General features: G+C 36.5%; 1 protein-coding gene across 1 annotated transcript in view; it reads right to left on the bottom strand.

Annotated features, from left to right (window-relative positions):
• sema6bb (sema domain, transmembrane domain (TM), and cytoplasmic domain, (semaphorin) 6Bb) overlaps positions 1-24602 on the bottom strand; it is a 484419-nt gene that overhangs the window by 103929 nt on the left and 355888 nt on the right. The window contains exons 11-15 of the mRNA XM_061977961.1: positions 20577-20665; positions 13528-13745; positions 7061-7192; positions 6813-6962; positions 2807-2986 (exon numbers count right to left, since the gene is read on the bottom strand). Of these exons, the coding sequence (XP_061833945.1) occupies positions 2807-2986; positions 6813-6962; positions 7061-7192; positions 13528-13745; positions 20577-20665 (769 nt within the window). The remainder of the gene's footprint in view (positions 1-2806; positions 2987-6812; positions 6963-7060; positions 7193-13527; positions 13746-20576; positions 20666-24602) is intronic.

Below are 24602 nucleotides of genomic sequence, written 5' to 3'. Positions count from 1 at the left end.
GTGTTTGATGAATGCTTGCGCCTACTGCGCTACTGCACTTTGGTGCTGGTCATTATGGTGGTGTTTGATGAATGCTTGGGCCTACTGCGCTACTGCACTTTGGTGGTGGTCATTGTGGTGGTGATTGACGAATGCTTGGGCCTACTGTGCTACTGCACTTTGGTGGTGGTCATTGTGGTGGTTGATTGACGAATACTTGGGCCTACAGCGCTACTGCACTTTGGTGTTGGTCATTGTGGTGGTGATTGATGAATACTTGGGCCTACTGCGCTACTGCACTTTGGTGTTGGTCATTATGGTTTTGGTAGCCATTTTTGTGTTATTTATATTTCTCCAGTACTGCATATATTAAGTGAAATTATTTATTTTAATCGTCATGAAAATATGTTTTCATATATTTCAAGTTATTTTATTGAATTAGAAAGCGTCATTTACATTGTGTGTCACCTGTGTTGAAAGCATATAGGGGAGCACAAGTGAAACCGATTGGACAAAATGTCGGGTTGAGAGAAAACAGTTTTTGACCACTTCTTACGCAACACTTGAGCTTTAGTTTTGTTTATGGCTTTGTATGCAGTTAAAGTTGTTTTTGCTCACCTTGGATGGACTGTTGGAAAGAAGACCTGTTTTGCAAATAAAGCTATTTTTTGAGAAACTTAAGTTGTCGTCAGAAGTGCGTATGAAAGTGCACCACCTGTCCTGGCTCAGCCCACGGCCTTTGGTTTAGAACCTGGGAAAGCTTGGAAAGGTTGATACGGTTATTAACACCACGAGAAGGCAGTAGCTGCATTTGAAGTATTATGATACTGTATGACGGTCTGACATGGAAATCTCATATTGCACTTGTACGGAAAAAGATGTCTAAGAGTATTTTTATATGAAATAAGGTAAAATATGTGTTAGATTACAAGGCAACGCGTATATTGTATTGTGCACTTATATTGCCATATATCAGCTACTGTGTGGAAGTGTGGGGGAACATATAAGAGTAACATAAAGGCATTGTATCAACTACAGAAAAGAGCTATAAGGATTATTCATACAGCAGATAAACTAGAACACATTAACATATTATTTCAGTATCAGTATATATAATATACTGTACATACATTATGTAAATATTACATATATAAGTTATATTTTATATCGCTATATTTAGTCTATTTATACCTGCATTGTCCTTTCCATACTTACACTTTCTATCATTGTAACTGAGCTACTGTGTGGAACAATTTCCCTTGTGGATCAATAAAGTTTGTCTAAGTCTAAGTCTAAGTCTATTTATTAATTCGGGTGTATTGAAATTACAGGAGCTAGTATTGTTACAGACATTATGTGTTATGTTTAAGGCTAAAAGTAAAACATTACCAGCAAATTTACAAAAAAATGAGAATGAAGAGCGTAGAAGAAAAGGTCATTTCCAACATCAGTATTCAAGGACAACTTTAAAACAAATGTGTATATCAGTGGTGGGGGTTAAACTATGGAATTCTCTTTACAATGAGATAAAAGATTGTATAAATATATTCCAATTGAAAAAAATATAGAAAGACAGAACAATAAGATCATATGGACAGCCTAAGTGTTTACATTTTGCTTTGTATTTATTATTGTACTTATTTTCTGTCTGGTTTTGTATTTGTTTTGTATCATCCTGTGAGGGGTTTATTACTTTTGTTTTTTTGTTCGGTTTGTACTTCATGAAGTTTTGGACTTCATTTTTTTTGTGTGTGTTTTTTGTTTGTTTTCATGATATTTGAATGTATTTGTTTGGTTTGTATGCTTGTGAATCTGGGCTATCCATTATGTAAGACTACTTATTATGTTGAAGAGGGCAGGAAATATAAGATTTTCTTCATCTTGTTCCTTCTCACACTGCAAAAAGTCAGTGTTCAAAAACAAGAATTTTTTTATTTTTTATTTGAACTAAGCAAAATTATCTGCCAATAGAACAAGAGAATTTGGCTTGTCAAGACTTTCCAAAACAAGTAAAATTAGCTAACCTCAATGAACTCAAAAATAAGTATATTCTCACTAATAACAACTTTACTAATTGTACTAACTGTAATAAATAAAATGTTTTAATATGAGACAATTGTGTCGAATTCATGATTTTTTTTTTCCATGCTTGAAATAAGAAATGATTACTTTAAAAAAGTAGTTTTATACTTGTGAGTGTTGATGACACAGCTTTGCAACAGTTGCTATTCTAGTTTCAAGCATGTTTTACTCAATATAGATCATCAAATCTCAGCAACAAGCTGTAATATCTTACTGAGATCATTTAGGACCAAAACCCTTAAAACAAGTAAAACACTAACATAACATCTGCTTAGTGAGAAGAATTATCTTATCAGACAGAAAATAAGCAAATATCACCTTTATTTGAGATATTTAATCTTTCTTAGATTTCAGTTTTTGCATTGCAAGCATAGGTGTGTTAATATGTGTTTAGTTGCTAAAGTTGAATTGTCTATTGATCAAAAATGCACATCAATGAAGGCGATAAATCAAAATGAAAACAAATGAGCGGTCAGCATCCAGCAGCTTTATCCATCTCTGCAAGTGCTTTAAAATGGTAATCTGTTGGTGTGAAACTCACTCGCCATACCGTTTAAAATGACTTCATCGATACTACTAATGCTAAATGCTAAGCGCTAATATTGACATAACATTTTTCTTTCCACTTTCTCATGCACTCCAGAACATTATCAAACAAAAAAACAACGTCTTATGTATGTTGTTTTCGCGTGATTCCCCCCCCCCCCCAAAAAAATGAGATATCATGGGTGAAATAACGTCTCACTTGTCCGGGTTGAAGCCCTCCAGTTCCTCCAAGAAGATGTTGCTGCTGCTGACCGTGTTGTCCTCATTGGGCATGATGAGGAACTTGAGGATAGTCCCCCTGCTGGAGCCCAGGAAGAGGACGGTGCGGTTCCTATGCGGCCCGGCCTCCGAATCCACCACGATCTTATTCAGCTGGTACCTGACGACAAACAACAAGCAGTTCCATGTTGTTTCAAGGTCCAGAACTTTTTTTTTTAGAGACATTTTTATTAAACCTACATCCAGTGCTGCGCCTCTAAGGACAATAAAAGGAACAGTAATAATTTGAGTAAAATGTTTGTAAATGTGTTGGATACTACCAAGTTGTTGCTTTTAGCTAATGTTAGCAATGTTAGACAGAAATGGAATTGCCACAAAATACATTTTAAGATATTCAACACTCTACTGCCCTCTGGCGGCTACGGAGGATAGTGCACTCCCCCAAATTTGTCGCGACGAATGGTACGGCATCAAAAAGCGACATCGGTGTGTAAAGGATATCGCCACATGGGCTCAGGAACACTTCGGAAAACCACTGTCAGTAACTACAGTTGGTCGCTACATCTGTAAGTGCAAGTTGAAATTGTATTACGCAAAGCGAAAACCATTTATCAACAACACCCAGAAAACGCCGCCGGCTTCGCTGGGTCCGAGCTCATCTAAGATGGACTGATGCAAAGTGGAAAAGTGTTCTGTGGTCTGACGAGTCCACATTTCAAATTGTTTTTGGAAACTGTGGACGTCGTGTCCTCCGGACCAAAGAGGAAAAGAACCATCGGGACTGTTATAGGCGCAAAGTTGAAAAGCCAGCATCAGTGATGGTATGGGGGTGTCTTAGTGCCCAAGGAATGGGTAACTTACACATCTGTGAAGGCACCATTAATGCTGAAAGGTACATACAGGTTTTGGAGCAACATATGTTGCCATCCAAGCAACGTTATTATGGACGCCCCTGCTTATTTCAGCAAGACGATTCCAAGCCACGTGTTACAACAGTTTGACTTTATAGTAAAAGAGTGCGGATACTAGACTGGCCTGCATGTAGTCCAGACCTGTCTCCCATTGAAAATGTGTGGCGCATTATGAAGCCTAAAATACCACAACAGAGACCCCAGACTGTTGAACAACTTAAGCTGTACATCAAGCAAGAATGGGAAAGAACTCCACCTGAAAAGCTTCAAAAATTGGTCTCTTCAGTTCCCAAACGTTCACTGAGTGTTGTTAAAAGGAAAGGTCATGTAACACATTGGTAAAAATGCCCCTGTGCCAACTTTTTTTGCAATGTGTTACTGCCATTAAATTCTAAGTTAATGATTATTTGCAAAAAAAAATGTAGTTTCTCAGTTTAAACATTAAATATCTTGTCTTTGCAGTCTATTCAATTGAATATAGGTTGAAAATGATTTGCAAATCATTGTATTCTGTTTTTATTTACAATTTAGGCAATGTGCCAACTTCACGGGTTTGGGGGTTTGTACAATTAATAGTTAGCAAACAAATACAAAACAAAAACTGTGCAGAAAGGAATATGAAAGACGCAACTTTGGCGCTATAAGATTACAATTATCCCACACGTCAGATGTTTTTCCTTTTTCTTAGTTCATTTAGATCAATGATGGAGACAAAAACGACGTCAAACACACCATTCTTCTGACTTCATTTAGTACAAGCTGTCACTTGCTAACCGAAATAAGTGCTTCCTAATAAACACAGTTTGGCACTTCGCAGTCAAACTATATCGGTCAGTGGTATTTTTCATACATGACATTACATTGTGCTTCATAATGCATGGATGCTTCAGTATCATTTGACCCATCACTACTGTACACTAGTATCAGTGGCGGGCCGTGCGTTTCCCACCTAGGCCTTCAGTGATGTCCGACTTCAATGATTACCTCTCAAAATACCATCATTTATGTCACCACATGACCATTTATGGAGAAATACTATACAGGAACACATTTATGCCCTACTCTGTATTGAAACACATCAACAGTATACAAAATTATTATTATTTATTTTGTTATTTCATTATTAGTTATTTTCTGGCGCATTTAAAAATCAATTAACCCGCATCAGAAATTAAAACATATCTTATGTGGTACTGTCAAAATTAAAATGGCAAAAAACATGTTAAACGTGAAAAAATAAAGAAATACAATATTAGAACTCACAATTTGTAGCACCCATTCCACGCCGTATAAGCCAGCGGTACACCTCGTAGTTGGCTGATTCGAGTGGAAATGGGGGGCAATTCCCCATTTCATCGCTGACATCGTCTCACAAGATGTAGTTTCTCTTTAAAACCTCTTTAGGCCCAAGCTGTTGCTTTACATGCTTTTTTTATTTCTCTTTGCTATTTGGGCTTATTGGACCCTAATTAGAATGAAAACTAAGAATCATCTTTTGATATGATGTACTTCATGTGTAGTGACATGCTAATTCTTATTTTTACACTTTTTCCCCCCAAATTCCATTGTATGTTATACTCTTCTGACACCACCAGATGGCAGTATAAGTGTCCACATAAGCGGCCATAAGACCCCAATTCAGTAGTGTACACAATTTTGGAAATAAGAGCTAAAAGATGCTGTCCACGCATGTGGCCACTAAGGCCTTTAGAGGTGGTAAATATCCTTGAAAATGGCCTTGCAAATACATATCTGCCACCTAATCAACGTTTTGTTCTCCTTCTTTGCAGGTCAACACTTCCTGCTTCCTGCTAAAGTGAAACTTGTGAATGGATACTCACTTTGGAATGACAAGGGATTATCCAATCACAGTCTCGTTAACATCAGGCTACCTAGATAGGCTACTGTCAACAACTTGTGATCTGATTGGCTATCGCAACTGTCTATCAACTGTATGTGTTCTCAAATTCATCCGCTAACGGTCGCGGTGAGTATCCAATCACAGGAGGTGTAAATGTCACGTTCAGCGTGAGGCCAGCTGGAAGGCCTTACTGACAACAACTCGTGATCTGATTGGCTATCGCAATTATCTATCAACTGTATGTCCCAGTTCACTTACAGTGCAATAACGCCTGCATTGTTGATTCTGAAGACAGATTTGGTACAGCATGGCAACATAAGCTAGCTGAATTCTGATTGGATACAAACTAGGGATGTCCGATAATGGCTTTTTGCCGATATCCGATATTGTCCAACTCTTTAATTACCGATACCGATATCAACCGATACCGAAATCAACCGATACCAATATATACAGTCGTGGAATTAACACATTATTATGCCTAATTTGGACAACCAGGTATAGTGAAGATAAAGTCCTTTTTTTAAAAATTCATAAAATAAAATAAGATAAATAAATTAAAAACATTTTCTTGAATAACAAATTAAGTAAAACAGTTACATAGAAACTAGTAATTAATGAAAATGAGTAAAATTAACTGTTAAAGGTTAGTACTATTAGTGGACCAGCAGCACGCACAATCATGTGTGCTTACGGACTGTATCCCTTGCAGACTATATTGATATATATTGATATATAATGTAGGAACCAGAATATTAATAACAGAAAGAAACAACCCTTTTGTGTGAATGAGTGTAAATAGAGGAAGGAATTTTTTTGGGTTGGTGCACTAATTGTAAGTGTATCTTGTGTTTTTATGTTGATTTAATAAAAAAAAAAAAACAAAAAAAACAACAACAAAAAACAAAACCGATACAGATAATAAAAAAAACGATACCAATAATTTCCGATATTACATTTTAAAGCATTTATCGGACATCTATAATACAAACAAACTAAAAACAACAGCACGATAATATGACATGAAGAGAATATGAATACTTTAAGATATTTAGGGAAAGTAAATTAAAAATGTGTTTTATCTTTAATTATGATCATAATTTCTGGTTATTTTAGGCCAGCAGAGAAGGCCTTGCTGGCCCTGACGGCACACCACTGACTAGTATGCCGTCACTCAAACAACATATAGAATGTTCTTTGCACTCTGATCTCACTTGATCATGGTCTTGACTATCCACGGTCTCTGCCCGAGCGAAGGCACGGCCTCGTCCATCAGGGGATGAGTCTTGACAAAGTTCAGCATCTCATCGGGGAAAGAGTTGGAGGAATTGAACCTGGAACCCTGCACGGCGCAACCTCCGGGCCTGAGGAACCAGAAGATGTTAACTCGTGACAAGTGAGGGCTGGATAACAAAAAATATAAATCTGATGTTGAAGGCTGATGATTCACAGCCGTGCGCACCTGGGCTTGGGAATGACCTCATCGGGAACAGGGGTCCAAATGGATTCCGGTGATTTCTGCTCTTTGAACCTGCCGTCGAACACGGACGCCAACTGCTCCATGTCGAAGGCGCACACCGCTGAGCCCGGGATGCTGCACACAAAGACGGAAAAGGAAACTACTTGGAAATTGGCTTATGGGCGGCATAAACGGGACAGACACCCTGCAAAAGGAGACAAATTGGATTTGGGCTTTTTTTTTTATATTTTCACAGCGCTTGAAAACAAAAGGAAAATTGTTACAAAGAGCAAAAGAATGACAGGCAAAAGATAGAACCTGTCAAGTCTGCGGCTTAACAAAAAAAAAAAAAAAAGGAAAGACGGATGCAATATTGAGATTAGACGCTTGGAGGAGGGAGCACAAAAATGACTCGAATTTCAGGAAGAAAAAGGACAAATGAGTCACTGATTTTACAAAAAGGAGGAAGGAAATGAAGCAAATGTGTTCCGGTGAAAAGAAAAAAAGACCCGCTGCGTCACAGGGGCGCTTTAACTGGCGCTGAACCCTGTCATGGGGGAGCAGGAACATCTGCTCCGATCTGAAAAGACGGTGTCCACAGCCCACACACACACACACACACACACACACACACACACACACACACACACACACACACACACACACACACACACACACACACGCACAGCAAACACATGAACCACTACAGACCACCGGGGACAACATGGAGTGAAAGTAAGACCACCTTGAGCGAGGGATAAGCTACAAAACAGCCGTACTGATACTTAACTCCAACTGTGTCCGCTCGGATGACGAATGGCGCGTGTGTGGTGAGGTTGCTAGTGCTGAAGCGCCAAAAGCTCAATGACACAGGTCCAGTCACCTGTCGCTACACACAACCCCCGTGCCGTGTTTAACATATGCCCTTAAGCTGGAACATGACCAAATAAAGTTCCTTAGGTTTAACTTCGCAGTTTGATTCATTTTTGGCACAATAAGAAGACAAAACACACACACACACACACACACACACACACACACACACACACACACACACACACACACACACACACACACACACACACACACATCCACACACATATTCTTGTATTTGTAACCTTCATTAAGGCCTCCGAGTAATGCCTACCTCTTTAGGACCACCCTTTCTAGATATATGAAGATTTGTATTTACAACATTAATAATATATACATACTATGTAAATATAAAAAAGCTTGTTGTGAAAAATGAGTTGGAATTTCACAAGAAAAGGGTCACAATTTCACAAGAAAAACGTAAAATTTTGGCAGTATTATAATAGAAGTCGTCATCTTACTCAACGCAAGTCAAAATGTTACAAGAAAAACTGGACATGTGTGCAATATTATGATAAAAGTTGCAATTTTACTCAATAACAGTCTCAATTTTAGAAGAAAAGCTCAATATGGTTTCGAGCTGTGTGTCTCGTCTCCCCGGATCCCCTCTTTTTACTCCCTGCTGCCTTCGTGGATCTCGACCTCACGCCTGCCTTTGGACCACTCCAGCCCCTGACCTACTGCCTGTCCCTTGACCTCCGAACCTGCCTTGCCCTTTCTGGATTTCCGCACCGATCTCAGCACCACCCGGTAACACTCCACATATATACGCTACACCGTATACATTTGGATTAGTCACACACTTCATTTATACATTTTAATAAAAACGCTGCAAGCTAACGACGTCCCTGCCTCCGTGCCGTCTCCTTCTCCCACTGCACTGCAAAAACTGAAATCTAAGTAAGATTAAATATCTCAAATAAGGGTGATATTTGCTTATTTTCTGTCTGATAAGATAATTCTTCTCACTAAGCAGATTTTATGTTAGAGTCTTTTACTTGTTTTAAGGGTTTGGCCTAAATGATCTCAGTAAGATATTACAGCTTGTTGCTGAGATTTGATGACCTATATTGAGTAAAACATGCTTGAAACTAGAATATCAACTGTTGCAAAGCTGTGTCATCAACACTCACAAGTATAAAACTACTTTTTTACAGTAATCATTTCTTATTTCAAGCATGAAAAAAAAATCATGACTTTGACACAATTTTGTCTCATAATTAAAACGGATGACAGCCAAATGGACTTTGCTGTTTTATTTTCAATGAAACAATAGAAAACACGTACTCATATAGTAGTAATGTTGGCACAGTACAGTAAACTGACAGTTAATATTTAAACATTTAACATGTGACCTTTCAAACTATTTTGAACAGAAATAGTTCATGCACATTCAGGTAAATTCTTCAAAATTACAATTAAAATGTTTGGCTGGGGGCCGGGCTGTATATATGCGCACTAAATGACTGAAAGAGCACGCACTTGGCGCGATGATGTCATGTTATCGATGGAAAAATGCATTTTTAGACAATATGATTTGCCTGAGCGGCTAGGAGACCCCGAGAGTAACAAGCGGTTGCCTTGTTGCTTTTCCATTAAGAACAATAAACTAATTTTTAGTATAAGTTTGCTGGTTTCAAGAAATGTAATGCCGGGCGCATATCATTATGTCAAGATAATGGCACTAGCATTTACTTAATTTAAGAATATTTTTCAACATATTGAGCAAAAAGGTCTCATATTTTTTTTCTACCAAGAAAAGTGCACTTATTAGTGAGAATATACTTATTTGAAGGTATTTTTTGGTTCATTGAAGTTAGCTAATTTTACTTGTTTTGGAAAGTCTTGACAAGCCAAATTTTCTTGTTCTATTGGCAGATAATTTTGCTTAGTTCAAATAAAATACCCCTCATTTTTGTATTTTTTTTCCTTGTTTTTGAACACTGACTTTTTGCAGTGTGTACCGTTACAAGTCTAAGGATTTATCGTTAGACAGCACTAATTTTATTTTCATTTCATTTTGATCTTCTAGATCAGCTACTGTGTGGAAGTGTGGGGGAACACATATAAGAGTAACATAAAGGCATTGTATCAACTACAGAAAAGAGCTTTAAGGATTATTCATAAAGTAGATTACTTAGAACACACTAACATATTATTTATTAATTCGGGTTTATTGAAATTACAGGAGCTAGTAAAGTTACAGACATTATGTGTCATGTTTAAGGCTAAAAGTAAAACATTACCAGCAAATTTACAAAAAATGTTTGTCATCACTTCTGAGAATGAAGAGCGTAGAAGAAAAGGTCATTTCCAACATCAGTATTCAAGGACAACTTTTAAACAAATGTGCATATCAGTGGTGGGGGTTAAACTATGCCAGGGGTCGGCAACCCAAAATGTTGAAAGAGCCATATTGGACCAAAAATACAAAAACAAATCTGTCTGGAGCCGCAAAAAAATTACATACAGATAGTGTGTCATGAGATATAAATTGAATTAAGAGGACTTAAAGGAAACTAAAAGAGCTCAAATATAGCTACAAATGAGGCATAATGATGCAATATGTACATATAGCTAGCCTAAATAGCATGTTAGCATCGATTAGCTTGCAGTCATGCAGTGACCAAATATGTCTGATTAGCACTCCACACAAGTCAATAACATCAACAAAACTCACCTTTGTGGATTCATGCACAACGTTAAAAGTGTGATGGACAAAATGAGACAGAAAAAGAAGTGGCATAAAACACGTCCTAGAAAGTCGGAGAAAGTTATACATGTAAACAAACTGCGGTGAGTTCAAGAACCGCCAAAATTAGTAGGACAAAACGGCGCTCGCCAAATACTGGAATCAGTGAAGCATGTTTAATATAAACAGTGTGCTTTATAACAATTAGGGAGGTTTGTGTCATGTTTGTCCTCCTACAGAAACCATATTAAAACAACACAAAAAATATTTTCGCCTCAACTTTTTCCATTTTTCATACATTTTTGAAAAAGCTCCAGAGAGCCACTAGGGCGGCGCTAAAGAGCCGCATACGGCTCTAGAGCCGCGGGTTGCCGACCCCTGAACTATGGAATTCTCTTTACAATGAGATAAAAGATTGTAAAAATATATTCCAATTGAAAAAAATATATAAAGACAGAACAATAAGATCATATGGACAGCCATAAGTGTTTACATTTTGCTTTATATTTATTATTTTACTTATTTTTTGCCTGGTTTTGTATTTGTTTTGTATCATCCCGTGAGGTGTATATTACTTTTTTTTTGTTTGTTTGTTCGGTTTGTACTTCATGATGTTTTGAACTTGTTGTGTTTTTTTGTATGTTTTTTTGTTTGTTTTCGTTATATTTGGATGTAATTGTTGGTTTATATGATATCATTAAGTAAGACTACGTATTATGTTGAAGGGGGCAGGAAATATAAGATTTTTCTTCATCCTGCTCCTTCTCAGGCATTGGTGTGTAAATGTATAATTTAATAATTGTGGTATAATTGTCTATCGATCAAAGATGCACATCAATGAAGGAGATAAATAAAAATGAATGAATGAATGAATGAATTAATTAATCTTTCCACCCACTGTCAACACGGCTAATCAGACTATCTAACAATACCATCTTTATGGCACAGATACTTCACGGTATTCTTATTTGTTCTCCACCTACTTCTCGCCCTCCTGTACCATGTTTACCCAGACAGACATGGCCCAGCTCTCTTAGGGCAGAGCAGAATTTGCTTGTTTTGCCTTTTTTTCGTGTTCCTTTACATCCCAGCACGGCTCCATCAAGCCTAACTTGCCTTTCAGCTGAGCAAACATTAGTGAAGCAATAACAACAACATGTGGCCTGCTTTCACTACCGCAGCCGTCCCTCAGACGTCTTTGACCTCTTTGAATCACGACTATTTTCTCAAGTGCTCAGGAGGACCCTCCATCGTTTGTCCCTCCACCCTGCATCCTTGCATGCTTGCTGGTAATTGAGAGTGGCGTCCAGTAGCGGTGTGCAGCTGGTCCATAGCGTACTGTAAATGTTTTTATCTGGAATCCATTGTTCAAGTGTTTGTGTCTCTGCAGGCAGCAATAGCTCTTCTTAGGCAGGAGATAAGACGCAGCTGATGAAACACTTTTCAGAGAGCTCGGAAAGCATGTGTTGTCCATTATTGACTACCTTGTCCTTGACTTAGTCAGCAGTCTCCAAACAAAACCCCCAACCACCACTCCTGTCTTCACAGTAGTTTCCTGTCTCTCTTATTTGCTTCACATTTGGTGGAGCTTCATCTTTTCTCCCCCCATTAGTTTTTTTTTTTTAAAATAAATAATGCATTAATGTTAACAATACTAAGCATAAGGTTGTTTCAGTGCCGTTGCTCTGTTATTCCACATTCTCCTTATTTGTAATTATATTAATTAATTTATTCTCATTATTTCTTAATTTATAAAAAAAATAAAAATATATTGAATTATTTTTATTTTTATTTTAAAACAATTTTATTTTTTCTACAGTGTAAACTAAGCTTGTGGCATTGTATTCAAAAACACTTGAGGCTGTAATTGCTGTCAAAGGTGCATCAACAAAGTATTGAGCATAGGCTGTGAATACTTATGAAGCCATTAATTTAAAAAACATTTTTTAAATACATTTGCAAAATTGTTTTACATTGTTTTCCCATTGTCATTATGGGTTATTGTGTGTATAATTTTTAAGACAAAAATAAATAAATTAAATTTTGGAATGAGAAGAATTACAAAATGTGGAAAAAGTGAAGCAATGTACTTTCCAGATGTACTGTGTGTATATATACATATATATATATATATATATATATACTGTGTATATATATATATATATATATATATATATATACTGTGTATATATATACTGTATATATACACATATACACATATTTTTGTATGTACTAATATATATTCACATATATACAGTATATGTACATATATACACATACATACATAAAAATATACATACATATATACACATACTTGCATACATACATACATACATACATATATATACCTATATATATATATATATATATATATTAATCTATATATTAATCTATCTATCTATATATATATATATATATTAATCTATATATTAATCTATATATATATATATATATATATATATATATATATATATATATATATATAGTCCATGCTGCCAATATATATATATATATATATATATATATATATATATATATATATATATATATATATATATATATATATATATATATATATATATATATGTATAGTTTGGACACACCTTCTCATTCAATGTGTTTTCTTTATTTTCATGACTATTGACATTGTAGATTGTCACTGAAGGCATCAAAAGTATGAATGAACACATGTGGAGTTATGTACTTAACAAAAAAAGGTGAAATAACTGAAAACAAGTTATATATTCTATCCATCCATCCATTTTGTACCGCTTATTCTAGTTCTTCAAAATTTCAAATTCTTTTTTTTTTTTTTAATCCAAGCTTTAACCACACTTTCGATTTAATATTGGCAGGTGCATTGTTTGTAAACTTTTTCGGCGCTGTCTGCTATGTTGTGCCTAACCTGTTAGCCGGCGTGGAGAACACCCCCAGGATGATGTCCCGGCCGTGCATGTTGATGACAGGACTAGTGGAGTGCAGCAGGTTAAAGTAGAAGTGCGAATCTCCCGGAACAGAGCAGTTGAGCCGCGCCTTCAGGAACGACGTCCACTGCTTCTCCAGGACGCGCTGAGACCCGCCCTGGTCCCGTTTGCACACCCGAGCCACGCGAGACACCACCACCTGATGTCGAAACAAGCGTAGACATTGAAAAGATGCATGGATGCATATTGTGCACACACACGCACACACATTTGTTATGTACAAGCCCTGTTATGACATCTTTATCTTTAATCATTCATTAAAGTGTCCTCAAAACTTTCTCTTTGAACACACAATGTGCCGTTGCCATTTAATCATCGTCAGTTTTACAAATTACATTATTCAACTGAAATCAGTGCAAGTCAAACACAGGTAATATTAAACATCATTTTGCATGAAAAGGTGCATTGGTAATGTCAATGAATGAATGACAGGGCACTTCATATGAAATCGTATTCCCAGCCGCTTCCTACTCTGTCACTGTAAAGACTATAATGGCAAATTTGTGGCTTTCGTGGTGCCCAGCATTAATGTTCGATTTGCAAGACAAATGACTTAGACTTACAAACCCTGTTTCCATATGAATTGGAAAATTGTGTTAGATGTAAATATAAACGGAATACAATGATTTGCAAATCATTTTCAACCCACATTCAGTTGATATTCTACAAAGACAACATATTTGATGTTCAAACTGATAAACATTTTTTTTTTTTTTTTGCAAATAATCATTAACTTTAGAATTTGATGCCAGCAACACGTGACAAAGAAGTTGGGAAAGGTGGCAATAAATACTGATAAAGTTGAGGAATGCTCATCAAACACTTATGTGGAACATCCCACATGCAAATTGGGAACAGGTGGGTGCCATGATTGGGTATAAAAGTAGATTCCATGAAATGCTCAGTCATTCACAAACAAGGATGGGGCGAGGGTCACCACTTTGTCAACAAATGTGTGAGCAAATTGTTGAACAGTTTAAGAAAAACCTTTCTCAACCAGCTATTGCAAGGAATTTAGGGATTTCACCATCTACGGTCCGTAATATTATCAAAGGGTTCAGAGAATCTGGAGAAATCACTGCACGTAAGCAGCTAAGCCCGTGACCTTCGATCCCTCAGGCTGTACTGCATCAACAAGCGACATCGGCGTGTAAAGGATATCACCACATGGGCTCAGGAACACTTCAGAAACCCACTGTCAGTAACTGCAGTTGGTCGCTACATCTGTAAGTGCAAGTTAAAACTCTCCTATCCAAGGCGAAAACCGTTTATCAACAACACTCAGAAACGCCGTTGGCTTTGCTGGGCCTGAGATCATCTAAGGTGGACTGATACAAAGTGGAAAAGTGTTCTGTGGTCTGACGAGTCCACATTTCAAATTCTTTTTGGAAACTGTGGACGTTGTGTCTTCCGGACCAAAGAGGAAAAGAACCATCCGGATTGTTCTAGGCGCAAAGTTGAAAAGCCAGCATCTGTGATGGTATGGGGGTGTATTAGTGCCCAAGAAATGGGTAACTTACACATGTGTGAAGGCGCCATTAATGCTGAAAGGTACATACAGGTTTTGGAGCAACATATGTTGCCATCCAAGCATCATAGACGCCCCTGCTTATTTCAGCAAGACAATGCCTAGCCACGTGGTACAACAGCGTGGCTTCATAGTAAAAGAGTGCGGGTACCAGACTGGCCTGTCTGTAGTCCAGACCTGTCTCCCATTGAAAATGTGTGGCGCATTATGAAGCCTAAAATACCACAACGGAGATCCCCGGACTGTTGAACAACTTAAGCTGTACATCAAGCAAGAATGGGAAAAATTCCACCTGAGAAGCTTAAAAAATGTGTCTCCTCAGTTCCCAAACATTTACTGAGTGTTGTTAAAAGGAAAGGCCATGTAACACAGTGGTGAACATGCCCTTTCCCAACTACTTTGGCACGTGTTGCAGCCATGAAATTCTAAGTTAATTATTATTTGCAAAAAAAAAAAAAAAGTTTATGAGTTTGAACATCAAATATGTTGTCTTTGTAGTGCATTCAATTGAATATGGGTTGAAAAAGATTTGCAAATCATTGTATTCCGTTTATATTTACATCTAACACAATTTCCCAACTCATATGGAAACGGGGTTTGGACTTTATTGTCATTCAAATTTGAACTTTACAGTACGGATAAAAACACATTTTTTGTTGTAGTGTAGGATAAAAGAGCAATAAGGCTCAGAGAGTTTGCATTTACAAAAGAAGGTGCAGATATAAATAGATTTACTGTGCAGATAAATATATTGCACTTTTGCAAATGCATCCATGTTTATGGATGTATGTTCATTTTCATTTTATTTATTTTATTTATTTATTTCAGGCAATGACATAAAGAAGTACAAGTTGACAACACATAATAATATAAATTAATATAGTGCATGATTGTCCAGTTTTGCCTGAAAGGGAGTGGGAAGAAGATAACTTATCGTATTTTTCGGACTATAAGTCGCAGCTTTTTTCATAGTTTGGCCGGGCTCCAGTGCGATTTATATGTTTTTTTTCTTCTTTATTATGCATTTTCGGCAGGTGCGACTTATACTCCGGTGCGACTTATACTCCGAAAAATACGGTAATCCCACCCCCAGTTCTCCATTCAGTGATTATTCACATGAGTTTCACGCTTACTTTGTTCAAGGATTATAATACAGATGTTATGTCATAGTGGCATTACCACTATGACACAATAATTTGAATCAACAATGTAGGAATAATGAATATACCAACAATGGTAATAGACAACATAGCAATAATGGTAAGGAAATATTGAGCACATGTTAACACTTTGAGACAGAGTATAGCAGCAGGTCAAATTAAAGACCCTCATCTCTATATTTGAACCAGACCCCATGTTTGTATAATAGTTTAAATCGATTAATAGTTTGGCATTGCTTGTGTTGTAAGTCCATTTTGTTCCATAGTTTTACTCCGCATACAGACACACAAAAACGTTTACGAGTGGTTTGAGCTCTCGGGAATAAGAAATATCCAAAGCCTCTCAAGTTATGAGCCTGCACTCGTCTTGTAAAAAAACGTTAGGTGGCAATAATTTGTTAAATGCTTTATATTAGATTATTATGTATTATATTATATGTATTATATTTAACAAGGTCATGTTATATCGTCTTTATAGTCCAGCGATGGACTATAAAGACAAAAATCCCGGTCAGTGTCAAAGTTGAGTTGAGTTTGAGTTTATTTGGAACATGCAAGCATACACACATGATACATCACAATTTCCAGTTTCACTTTTCAACATGTTCGAAAAGGAGTAGGAAGAAGCAGAGCTTATTTAATCCTACCCCTTTTCTTTTACATAACAGTTGCTAAAACTTTTGTTCACTTCCTGTTCTCAATTTATCCACAATATACTCCATAAATAATCACAATAAAAATAAACAAATAAATAATAATTGGTGAAGTAAGTCATATTACATATAATGAGATAAGTAAGATTATTTTGAGAATGAAAGAATGAAAGAAGTAATGTTTGTACATTTATGTTATAATGATGTTAAAATTGTTTTTGTACAATGTTTTTGTTGTTTTGTATGATACATGCTTCAAATAAATTCAAGTTTGATTTAAAAAAAAATAGAAAAAGGGTTTCACATGAATACAAAATTCTGCTTAGGGCCCCAATTTAGACTTGGGCTACACATTATTTATTCAACTTGTTGAGTACCAAAATAAAATAAATAAATAAAATAAAAGGTCAGTTTTGCTTGCTAGGGGAAAATGCCTGCTAGGATGGAAAAACTTCTACAGTTATTTTTGTATGTATTTTTACATTTTACTCATTGCATTCCTTATACTTTTGAAGCTAAATATACTGCTGCTTCTAGAAGCCAGCACGAAGGAAGAGTGAGACGTTTTAGCAGACGGAAGCCAGGAAAGTGAGGTGAAAGCGATTTTGACGCTATAAATATGGAACTTGGAGCCAAGCTAATTCGACATAAATGGAGTGCTTTCCCAAAATCAACAAAAAACGCCCCCGGCCAGACTTACCCATCGAGTGAGTCACTTTAATATTGATGATGATACAGGCATGCATGTTATTACAACTATAATACATACACTGTCAAGTGAGTTGCCTAATGTGGGTTAATAATTTACAGATACTGTTATATATTTGTTCATGTTGGTGTCGTATCGCAGTGTTGCGTATTACAAACTCAAATTTGTTTCGTGTTGACGTAGAAGCTAGCTTATCTCTTGCCGTAGCTAGCTTTTACGGCTAATATTATAGCACGGCGATGTGTTACTACAATAGAAAAATAGTTCCGAAGTGTTCGTTTGTATAATAACAATGCTACTGCAGCTTGGTTATTATACAGGTTACGGAACGCAAATTAAGTTTTGTTGACGCTTTTTCGAATGCATTTTTAAAGGGATTTAATGGTAAAATTTGTTTGCTTCCATTAGCTTCATTGCTAGCCACCTAGAACGAGACAATTGTTATGTTAGAAAGTGAAAAAAACAACAAAACTTTTGTCTTTTTGTCTGTCATATCATTTTTGGGGGTTGGAATAAGGGTTAAATCACCAAAAATGATTCCCGGGCGCGGCACTGCTGCTGCCCACTGCTCCCCTCACCTCCCAGGGGGTGAACAAGGGGATGGGTCAAATGCAGAGGACAAATTTCACCACACCTAGTGTGTGTGTGACAATCATTGGTACTTTAACTTTAATAATGTTTGTGAACGATAGGCAACATTTACAAATATATATATTTTTACATTTAAAATACTTCCTTGTGGTTTACATAACATGTAACGATAGTTCTTTGGTCAAAAGTTTGCATAAATTATGTTGTGCAGACCGTTTTTAAGCTGCTTTCTGACTCTCTACAGGATGCAAGGTTTTGTCGGCGGTCTTATTTATGTGCCTCCACCTCGACACTTCCATATGGAGTCTACTGACAGATTAAGTTCGAACTATACGCTACTTTGTATTAGAAACAGCGGAGGATGCATGTGTATGTACGAGCCAGTCTGCCCCACGTCACATGGATAGAGAAAAAGAAGGAGCTACAACGTCGGACTAGAATGGCGGACACGCGCAAAGCTCTTCGGGTGAAACTTGACCATTTATGGAGTTATACGCTGACTTGGGGAAAAACGTCACAATTTTGGCAAATTACAAACAGCTCGGTTGGAGCAAGTTTGGAAGAAGAAAGCTTGTTTTAAAAATATCTGCATTGCCCCCACGGTTTGATTTAAAATTTTCGACACTAATAGGTATCCCAAATACACAAAAACAGGCACTGATCCGTAAAAAAATGTTTTTGCCGAATAGTGCCCTTTTAAGGTGTCTTTGATTACTAAGATTTACAAAACCTCAAATCAGTGAAGTCCATTAAAAAGACGTTGCTTGGATGGCAACATATGTTGCTCCAAAACCCGTATGTACCTTTCAGCATTAATGGTGCCTTCACAGATGTGTAAGTTACCCATGTCTTGGGCACTAATACACCCCCATACATCACACATGCTGGCTTTTCAACTTTGCGCCTAGAACAATCCGGATGGTTCTTTTCCTCTTTGGTCCGGAGGACACGACGTCCACAGTTTCCAAAAACAATTTGAAATGTGGACTCGTCAGACCACAGAACACTTTTCCACTTTGCATCAGTCCATCTTAGATGAGCTCGTGTCCAGCGAAGCTGGCGGCGTTTCTGGGTGTTGTTGATAAATGGCTTTCACTTTGCATAGTAGAGTTTTAACCTGCACTTACAGATGTAGCGACCAACTGTAGTTACTGACAGTGGTTTTCTGAGCCCATGTGGTGATATCCTTTACACACTGATGTCGCTTTTTGATGCAGTACCGCACGAGGCATCGAAGGTACGTAATATCATCACTTACGTGCAGTGATTTCTCCAGATTCTCTGAAACTTTTGATGATATTCCAGACCGTAGATGACGAAATCCCTAAATTCCTTGCAATAGCTCGTTGAGAAATGTTGTTCTTAAACTGTTCGACAATTTGCTCACGCATTTGTTCACAAAGTGGTGACCCTCGCCCCATCCTTGTTTGTGAATGACTGAGCATTTCATGGAAGCTGCTTTTATACCCAATCATGGCACCCACCTGTTCCCAATTAGCCCGTTCACCTGTGGGATGTTCCAAATAAGTGTTTTCTCAGTCTTTTTTGCCACTTGTGCCAGCTTTTTTGAAACATGTTGTAGGCATCAAATTCCAAATGAGCTAAAATTTGCAAAAAATAACTAAGTTTACCAGATCGAACGTTAAGTATCTTGTCTTTGCAGTCTAATCAATTGAAAATAGATTGAAAGGGATTTGCAATTCATTGTATTCTGTATTTATTTACCATTTACACAACGTGCCAACTTCACTGGTTTTGTAGTTAATGCAATTTATCTGAATTATTATCATTATTTACTGCAGTTAACGTGCAGTAACCCTAACTCGGCATACAGTATTATAGGGCTGTCAAAGTGAGAAATAATAACGACTTAACCAAAATGTCCTCCAACGGCACTATTTTTTTATTGTCCAATTTAAGTGTGTCCTGTGTGACCCTCAGTCCATGGTACTAGTTTTACATTGTCATTAAATGCAGGATTGTTTTAAAAGTGAGCTTGTGTGTAAAACAAAGCGCGTCCTTGAATGTGTGTGTCTCTAAAAGTGTGTTTGTGTCTATTTTGTGTTGAGCTGTATAATAAACAAACATTTTCATATAGCATACAGATTGTCCAACCCATTGCTGAGAGTATTTCAAACTTAAGGTACAATTAATCACAATTAATGTGATTATTAAATGTGATTAAATACTGAATAAATACTATTTATACACGTTTGAGTGTCCACAAACTACCTGGATATGCTCACTGACCTTACGGTCACTATAACGTATCACACCGGGCATCCTCCATTGATGTCATGTGTAATTCTGCTGATTACATTTTCTTTACCTTCTCCAGGTAGTTGAACTCCATGGCTATCTCTCTGAAGAAGAAGTAGATGTGAGGCCCCCACTCCACAGCGCTGACAAAATAAGGCTCTAAATTGGGAAAAAGTGAACAACAAAGTATTAAAGAAACATTCAAAGAGAGGCAAGAAACATCCTGGAAACCAACCGCCTTTCATTTTCCAAATTCCCCACAGAGGCGTGGGCAGCGTGGAAAAGGAAGAGTCCGTGTGGATTACACAGCACATTTGTAAGAGAAGCGTGTTACGGCCCACTGACGTTTCGCTGGATTTATACTTGTGTTGTTTTTACCTGCTTGGAGTCTCCTCGTTTTTTTTATTGTCTTATCACGACTTGTGATGTGGGAGTGGGAGTGGGACACTTGTCTAGTAAAGGGAGCATAAAGTTGTCATGCCGGGACGTGACGGTTGGTTTGTATCCGGAATATCACCATCCATCCTCAATTTACACTCATCATTGAATCATACTGCCTGAACCTCCCGATTTACCCAGGAGATTACCCCTTTTTTTTGCTTGCCATTAATCTTTTAGTTCTTAAAATTGTTCACTTACTCACCACATTCTGCTCCCAATTTGTCACATCATCACATATTATTTCATACTCTACCTGCTACTAGGGATGTGTACTGAAACTGGCTCCTTCAATCATTCACAACTCCTACGTAAGACAAGAACTCAAATGTCTGTCTTTCTTTGATGCATTCTAATTCGTAAAGTAGGGCAAGTAAGAGGTGGCTAACAATGCAGCTAATTGGAGTCATCTGTTGCGCTCAGAAAACCCTCTAAAAACATCCAAAAACAGCCAACACTACTCCATACACATGTCGTGACCAAGTATTTGCAATATTATAAATAGAAGCGCTAAGGCCGAGGAACTACTTTTAGCCAGCTTTTGACATAGTAAGCTGATGAGCTGCTGCATCGCCTCTGATTTGGTGAAAGTTAATTCTAGATTATAAATCAAGCCTCTCACTTGTATAGTAGAAAGTTGTGGACATAAACCGAGAAGTTTGTCAACTTTGACATTCAACTTAGAACCGGCGAGAAAGACTCGAAAAGAAGCTTGTACCCTTTTATTTTGATTTTTACCTGAGTAAGGATTATCATTAATTCTTTATCTAAACGGGAAGCTCTAAACATCCCTTTAGTCTGCATCCCAGTGAGAGCAGACATTGTACATTAAGTGATTGTTTTATTATGTGCTATTTGCTGGATCTGCTTATTACTCAGCTTCTAAAACTTGTAGCTCATCCTCCTTATATTCAGGCTAAAAAATATAAGGTTCTGGATCATCATTTGTCCCAAAGTTGCACTCATGAAGTCTACATGATTTGTAATAGTTGTTATTTTCAAAGTAAATAGCTAAAGTTGTGATGCGTCTGTAAAATGAATGCGCTGCCGTATGCTTAATATGACCAAAATACGTAATTACATGTTATTATGAATTTACTACTTTACATATATACTTACAGCATGTATATAAAACATTGATGGAGATTTTTGGATGTTTTCTAGAGCGAATCTCATTACCTCTATTGTTAACTGACTCTTGCTAGCCTTTATTTACAAGTTAGAATGCATAACATAAGAAAAACATGAGTTGTTGTATAAGGATAGCAAATGATAGGCAAAAATTCAGAAAAAAAAAGTGCAGTTCCCATTTAATGGCACCCGTGCAGAGTACTATGAAGAGAAATCTGGAAAAAAGGATTTGCAACCAAAAAAAAAATATTAATATAGATATATATAAAAAAGTTTTGGTTGCCATTTTTTTTTTGTTAGAAATCCTTTTTCTTAAATCTTGTGGATGGACACTCTATGTTAGAAGCCTTTTTATTGGTCATTCTCGGATGATGGCCCGACAATATGGAAGTGACTGCTGACTACTTCCGCCCTCAACCCATTTGGAGGGAAACTACCAAAGACAAGGGGTGGCCAACACTAACCAATAAAAAGGCTTCTAAAGTCAGAGGAGGCTCCGCCCACAAGATTGAACTTGAGTCGTTGGCGCGTCGGACTATCAATCAATCAATTAACCAAAGGTTATTTATATAGCCCTTAATCACAAGTGTCTCAAAGTTTGGTCAGCTGCAGGATGCCTGTCAATCATTGTCACGTTAACAAGAAACGGCAGCGCTAGAGAGCCAATCAGTGAGCTTGTGGGTGGTCTAAAGCATTTTATCAGCAGGCAAGTTACATATCAAACGACCAAGTTGATCCACATTACCATCTATACATACAATATGAGGTACAGGTATGTACATGCAGGGTTTATCCTACATGTAAACGATAGTGGCGCAACACCATGGCTAGATTACTGCCTCCACACCTTCAAAATAAGTTTTTCCTTTCTTTCTTTTTTGAAAACAAATTTATGTGAAATATTTACATGGCTGGATATACCGTATATAGTCTATTATTTACGTACTATTGGCTGAAATAAGTTTGAAAAACAGCTCAAATATCATAAAAACGGTCCTCAAAGCTTTATTTTGAGAAAAAAACAAACAAACAAAAAAAATGTGCATTTAAATTGCCTGTCAGAAGCGCGTGAGCAGCTGGTCGCGCACCTGAAGGAGTTGACACCCAGCAAAAGTAAGGAGAGAAAGGTATTTTAGGTTAATTAATGCATTTCTTGTTCAAGCCTAAATCTTTTGACATTACTACCGACAATAACGTCCAACTTTACGCCGTGTGCGTCTTCCAACCTCTTTCTGGGTGAAGTGTGCACTTGTCACCTTGAGTGTGTGGGTTTTCTCCAGGCACTCCAGTTTCCTCCCACATTCCAAAAATATGCTTGTTAGCTTCACTGGAGACTGCAAATTGTCCATATACCGCATATGAACGTGAGTGTGAATGATTGTCTGTCTGTGCCCTGAGAATGGCCATGCTAATTTGAGTTAGCTTGTCTATGAGCTGGTCCATTGTACGTTAGCATTAAGCCAGCGGCATTAGAGCTGAACCGTCATCCTGCAAAACTGTATTGCTCTTTTCAGTTTATTCCAAATTGTATTATTAATCTAACGTGATTCCTGACTAATAACATTGTTATTATATATTTGTTTAAAGAAAATATCATGTCATATGTATGATGTCATATTGACCACACCCCTAGCCACACCCCCCACCACATATATGGTGGCAAACCCTGAGGTATATATCCATGTGTGTGTGTGTGTATATATATATATATATATATATATATATATATACATACATACACACACACAGAGATATATATATAGATAAATAAACACACACATATATATATATATATATACATATATATATATATACATATATATATATATATATATATATATATATACATACAGTATATACGTGTATGTATATATATATATATATATATATATATATATATATATACAGTATATACGTGTATGTATGTATATATATATATATATATATACACACACTATATATATATATATATATATATATATATATATATATATACACACTATATATATATATATATATATATATATATATATATATAAATATATATATATATGTACACGTTAGGTCAGGAAAAACATATATATATAAATATATGTATATACGTGTATATATATATATATATATATATATATACACAGTATATACGTGTATGTATATATATATATATATATATATATATATATATATATATACAGTATATACGTGTATGTATATATATATATATATACATATATATATATATATACATATATACACACTATACAGGTAAAAGCCAGTAAATTAGAATATTTTGAAAAACTTGATTTATTTCAGTAATTGCATTCAAAAGGTGTAACTTGTACATTATATTTATTCATTGCACACAGACTGATGCATTCAAATGTTTATTTCATTTAATTTTGATGATTTGAAGTGGCAACAAATGAAAATCCAAAATTCCGTGTGTCACAAAATTAGAATATTACTTAAGGCTAATACAAAAAAGGGATTTTTAGAAAAGTTGGCCAACTGAAATGTATGAAAATGA

Source organism: Nerophis lumbriciformis, linkage group LG18 (assembly GCF_033978685.3).
Source record: "Nerophis lumbriciformis linkage group LG18, RoL_Nlum_v2.1, whole genome shotgun sequence".
Lineage (NCBI taxonomy): Eukaryota > Metazoa > Chordata > Actinopteri > Syngnathiformes > Syngnathidae > Nerophis > Nerophis lumbriciformis.
This window is presented reverse-complemented; position numbering and strand designations above follow the sequence as displayed.